This window comes from Larus michahellis, chromosome 5, assembly GCF_964199755.1.
Source record: "Larus michahellis chromosome 5, bLarMic1.1, whole genome shotgun sequence".
Classification (NCBI taxonomy): Eukaryota; Metazoa; Chordata; class Aves; order Charadriiformes; family Laridae; genus Larus; species Larus michahellis.
In genome coordinates this window covers 84,609,210-84,615,209 of record NC_133900.1, presented here as the reverse complement: position 1 = coordinate 84,615,209, position 6,000 = coordinate 84,609,210, and the positions used below count along the sequence as shown (strand labels likewise).

General features: G+C 40.0%; 1 protein-coding gene across 2 annotated transcripts in view; it reads right to left on the bottom strand.

The window, feature by feature from the left end:
• Nucleotides 1-1,497: 1,497 nt before the first annotated feature.
• Nucleotides 1,498-6,000, bottom strand: part of VEGFC (vascular endothelial growth factor C) — a 235,799-nt gene continuing 231,296 nt past the window's right edge. For both annotated transcript variants that reach the window (XM_074588404.1, XM_074588403.1), the window contains one exon: nucleotides 1,498-2,479. In XM_074588404.1, coding sequence (XP_074444505.1) covers nucleotides 2,365-2,479 — 115 coding nt within the window. In that variant the 3' untranslated portion in view covers nucleotides 1,498-2,364. The remainder of the gene's footprint in view (nucleotides 2,480-6,000) is intronic.

The following is a 6,000-nucleotide window of genomic DNA, read 5'->3' as shown; positions in this document are numbered from 1 at the left end:
GTTTTGGAGTGTAGCAAACTCAGCAGAAATCCAAATATCTGCTTAGCCAGAATGGTTTTATTAGCTCTGCTTTCGTGAACTCCTTCCAGGTAGTTTAGAGATGTAAAGTGAGCATTGCTCAGTTTAGTAGTTTTTTTTTTTTTTTTATTTGCACAGGATTGTAACACGCACTTTTTTATAATCTACATAGAATGACTTGCTGGAATGCAGTTTTGCTGTGTCTTCACTTGTGCCCTCCTCCTTTTTAACCACAAGTACATATTTTATCTGTTAGATACCGGCTTACTTAGCCTCTGTTCCTGGTTTCGGATTTGTTTTCTCCTTCCCCCGCCGCCTCCTTTCTGTATTGGGCTTGGAGAGAAATTAAAAAGCTTATTTTGGGAGCTTCACCTACAGCTTGTTTTCTCAAGTCTGCATTAAAGTTTGCTCTTTAATTGATTTCTTAACCTATTTTATGCTTCCTTCAAGCAGCCGCAATACAGAAGCGGATGCCTCCATCTTTAGTAATACCGACTGTTTCGACTATTAACCTCTTGATATGAGATTGATGTTGCCAGTTTAGACGCTGTTGATTTGCATAACTACTAATCCAGCCGATGGGAATTGTGTAAAGCTGTACTTCAATGTAAAACCCTCGTCCAGATTTCTACCTGCATTCGATTGCTGAGGCAGGATAGCAATAAAGACATTCTTCAGTATTTCTATGCCTAAACTTCCCCCTGTTATCCCGTTTGGATGATGCACGGCTGGCCTCTTCGGAAGAACGCGGAGGACACTAAATGTAGACTGGGAAGTGTGAACTCTCAAACTGCCTCTCGTCCTGCCTATACTTGTTAGACTCTCTCAACCCACGATGGGCACCCAGTAATTAGAAGTAGCTTTCACTCAGTTTTAGGGACTCTGATACCTAAATACGCAAGAATCTAGAAAAAGCAACCCCCCTCCCCCCCCGACTTTCTAGGAAACAATCGGAAATAATACCAGTTCATTAATATCTCTTCTAAGAACAGCTCCGTAGAACCAGCACTTCAGACTAATGACATCTAAAATTATTTCTGCGGATCTGCCCACTCCTGTTACAAAAATCCAAAAATCTTGCTTTGCAGCTTTGCTTGTTCCACTTCCGCACCCCGTAAAGCTTCTGTAATTTATCAACTTCCTTCCAGCTTCTGAAATGTTTTAATTTTGAGTAGATGGTTCTATGCACATTGCTCTTCCCATGCAAGTTAAAAATCTTACCTCTTTTTACAGTTGGCAGATGGTTGATTTCACATTCTCTTTTATTAAAGAGAAGTCCTGACAATTTTTTATGTCAATCCGTACCAGACTGGTGGAAGTCCTTCCGTGTCCCCCTTGGAATAGAAATTGTATTTTTTTCCTTCAAAGTATTTTTTTTGCACACGCAGGCGTTGTTGATCAAGTTACCTGACTGACTATATCAAAGCGTAGAGTGCGTCAAAGCATTCGGAATTATTTAGTTGTAAATGTTACGGTATAGCCTGAAATACTACATAAAAAGCACAGTTGGCATTTCCACTTTCATACTCATAACCTCCAACAGACAGTATTTTATATTATTCTTTAGGAATCCTAACAAGAAATAAAATAAAAGGTGAACATGTTGGAACATGAGCGGTTGCTGCAGTCCTTTAAACGTAGTCCTTATCCTTGGGCAATGTGCAGGATCTCCAACGTTTTTATTAGTTATTAATTGTATTTGCTTTGCTAATTCCATTCTAGAGACAGAAATACCAGCGGTCAGGAAACACCAAGTATAACTCTTTCTATTTCAAATATATAACAGGTAAGAGAAAATATCTCTAGCCTTCTTTTCATCAAAGTGCTTTCTTTAACGTCTTTCCCCCCTTTTAAGACCTCCAGGAATAAAGTTGACTTGTAGTTCCTTTCTACAGGCAGATGATTAAACATTCTCACCATTATATAATACAATTTCCATTTTATTTTAAACATACTTTGCATGATATAAAAATATTGATCACAGTGAGCTTTAACAAATTGTTACTGCTATAAACAGAAATGCTGCACAATGGTTTTAGTGGAAATAAATTATATAGTCATTATCTCTTTTTTAAAAAAAAAAAAAAAAAATCACGAGAAGAAGAACCTAGGCTGTTTGGTCATTGGCAGAAAATAAGTCCTTATTGAGTCCTTTACAAAACATGAACCCCAGTTGTTTTCTACATTTGCTTTCCACATCTTGAGAAAAGCACAATGCGTCTGTCTCTGAAAGCCCCACAGGGTCTCTGGTGAACATTTAATTCCAAATATTAGCAAAGTTTCTGTTGTTCTTTTGTTCTAATGGAAAAAAAATGTACACCAAAATAGCGAGTAGTGCTCTCTTCACTAATTCATAAGTGGTCTTTTCCAATATGTGGGTACGCAGCGGCACACTTCTTCGCTGAAATAAAATCCAGCGTCACAGCGTTTCGTTCGGACTGTACACGGCGGTCTGTAACAACTAAAGAAACAAAAAAAAAGTGGGCGTTAATGAAACGTGGTCATTCATATAAAGCTGGAGTAGAAAGCTGTGTACATTTAGACTGCCATTTCTTGACAGGATATTTAATTCCTACAAATACATATCTTTTAACTTCTGTTTATGTTCTCGCATAAGAAGGTCTTGAATTGGACCATTCTTCACAAAAGACAATGAAAGAATAACGAATGCTATTGAAGAGAAGCATTTCTATTGCCACTGAGACTCATGAATATTTTTAACGTATTGCCTGGTTGTAGTCGCATTCTAATCCTCAGTAGTACTTTTTAAAATTTAATTTTGAAAACACAGTGATACTTTTCTCTTCTTAAAACAGCTTGTTATGACCTGCGGCGTGCTGCCAGTTGGAGGTGGCAATCCAGAATCGGGTGATGATCAAATTGACCATCTTCTTACGCAGGACTGTTTCTCACCTTATTCCCGACTGCAATAAAGCCCGGCAGAGATTTCTCTGTCTGCGTTACACCGTGACTACGACCTGGAAAACCAGAACACACTTCTTTCAAGCTGCAAACTCCTAGAGCCATTCCCTGAGGCCAGTGGGGGTGTATCGACACCTCACATTGCATCTCTCTATGCAATACATCACAGCCTGCATGCTTACGATAAATCTTAAAGGCAGAAGAACAGAAGTAGTCCCTACTTGACTAAAATAAGCTTACTACAAACAGAGCATTAAACCACAAGTCACCTCTACCTAAAACACAGCAGAATTTCTCTTCACAGATTCCTTGACTGAAAAATAGAAGTTATACAAAGATAACATCTGTGGGTGTCCCTGAACTCTTCCTTTTCCTATTTTATTTTTCTATTAAAACAAGAACTTGACCTAAAATAACCTTACAATAACAATGCTAAATACTTTCTGGTGTATAATGGAGACAAAGTACAAGTCTGGGGTGGTTTTTTTTTCAGATGCTGGCAACGAGCCAAAAGACAAAAGTATAGGTTTTGAATTTCAACACAGTATTTAAATAACGTGCGCCTGTTTGTGAAACACTGATATTATGATCTGTTACTATAATTCATTCTTACTTCAGTTTGAGGACACTACAGTACGCTATATTAAGGCAATGTCACTGTCCTCTTCCAGAGGCAACTCTTGTTTCGGGCTTGTGGCTACTCTTATTATTGTTGCAGCTAAGTTGATGTGTTGTCCGCTTGTTTTGGATATCAACTTACCACTTTGCAATAATTTGTTTATGATATGAGCTCTGGATTAGAGTTACATTAATTCAAGCCAACCAGTTCAACCAATGAACCTGGCTATGAGGAAAACAATAAGGAATGAGGAAGACTGCAAACATGACATTTATTAACTAGTCACATCTTGTTCAGTGTTTGCCATGTCATTAATCACAGATTATTTCACCAGTGTGGTCTCTGTAATTAAGGGAGTAACATTATTTTGTGCCACTTAATACAGATATTTGAGATGAGTGTAGCAGCTCACGGGAATCTCTCAAAGCCCTACTGATCTTTTGCCCGATGAAGTTTGGAAACGGCGGTGAAAGGCAATAAAAATCACGACGACACTTGAAAAAGAAAGCAAGCGAACTTTGCTGTCTCGCTTTTTCACCAAAGGATCTCGTACTCCGAGCAAATGGGCAGCCAGCAGTAGGTTGTTCTGCGAAAAAGGTACTCCATAGAAACACGGTGGATGAAACACCGACCCCACTTGCCTTTTCGCCTGTGCCTGATGTGAAAGTTAGACTATTTCATGTACCGAATGACCATAAAACAGAAATAAGAGAAAGATATGTAAAAAACCAAAATTTGTTTTTTGGAGCTCAACTCCTCCACACACCTACGCCATATGGTACAAAATGAAAAGCAGCCAGGTAATCGTTAAATATGGGGAGTTCTTTTGTGCCTCCTCGTGAACTGCGAACTGAATTTACAGTTGAGCGTGCCATAAAGCATCCCTCCCATGTGAGTTTGCATCTAGCTGCGGTCAAGGTCAGGCTACTGCAATTTTATCCTTATCTGGAACACTTCAACGGAGCAAGAAAGCCCTTCTCCTCCTCTAAAATGCTTTGCAGCTGAGGTGCCTGGTTATCTGGCCCGGCCAAAACTGACCAAAATACATTTGTGAGGTGATAGCACTGGGTGAATAGTAGCAGAGTCATTGTAACTATATAAACGTGGTTTCCTTAGGAAACTCTGCTGAACAATAGCGCAGGTCTTTCAAAAGATTAAGGCTGAATGTTGTTTATGGAGTGCTTCCATGGGACAGATGTCTGTGTTGACGAGGCCAATCTGAGCACGCTGGAGCAAAGGTGGGTATGAAGCCAATACATACAGTACTGGGTGAGTCAGTGGCAACTTTATTTTATGTCAGCAATCGTGATTTTTGCTACCAAATGCTCAGGTTTGATATTCTGGGCAGTCTAACATCTGCACAAATGAAACTGAAGTAGGAATGCTGCTCTTAGTGGTGGTAACAGCATGATCACCTTAAAAGCCAGTACACTCTATGGTGTTTTGTTGAGGTTTTTTTTCCTCTTCTTTTTTTCCTCCTGTCCTGTTCTTTTTATTCCTGTCCTCTAGAGCTGGCTCTAACATTAGAGGCTGAGGTGTTTTTAGATAGAGTGCAAAAAAATGCAGGCCCTTGAAAACCAGAACCTACAAGGACTGTCTGTCTGCACAGGGAGGCGCCTGGGACACGGCTACGGGCTCTGCTGCTGTCGTGGTCTGAGGCGCCGTACACCGTTACGGCGTGGTACCTCCATTCACGTGGCCTCGTAGCAGCAAGGGACCTTTCTTTCAGAAGACAGACAGGATGTTGCAGGGGTTTCCTTCCTTTCGCAGAAAGCTTGAGGACACGCCACATATGCGAGAAACCCGTGCTGAGTGCTTCCTTAAGAAGGAGGAGAGATTGCATCCTCTATCGTCCTCGACAGTGCTACTATCTACTGGGGTACTGGTCGTAGAGCCGTAGAGTAACACCATACCCAAATCTTTCTCTCTCTCCACCCAAAGACAAACGGCTTAGAAAAGAGAAACGGCTAACAGCATCCTATATCACTGGATGTGAGAAAGGGGTTCGAACTCTTTATCGTATCCAACCACAACACTCCCTCAACTCCCTCAACCACAACTCAATTTCCTCCTTCAAATACTTCAATCTTTAAATCAATCGAGGTGGCATCGGATATCTATTATGGCATTTCTTAGCTTTTTAAACACCTGACTATTCCAGTTGTGAACGTTCTTTGAAAATACACATGGTTTATACGTGTAGCACTGCTGGAAGTGCACACTCGAGTAGTGTTAAGGCTTTGTAACGTGCTAAAGCTCATGTAATCAGGCCGGGTTTTTTTCTTCTGCAAACATAAAATTGAAATAAAAACTGAATAACAAAGAAATTATTTCTTATGTTTCTAACAACTCTTCTATTCCACTCAAAGGGCCAAACAGGAAAACACATAATGTCAGTTACTATTAATCTTTTCCTCTATTTTAGAGACTTCAACACGGGT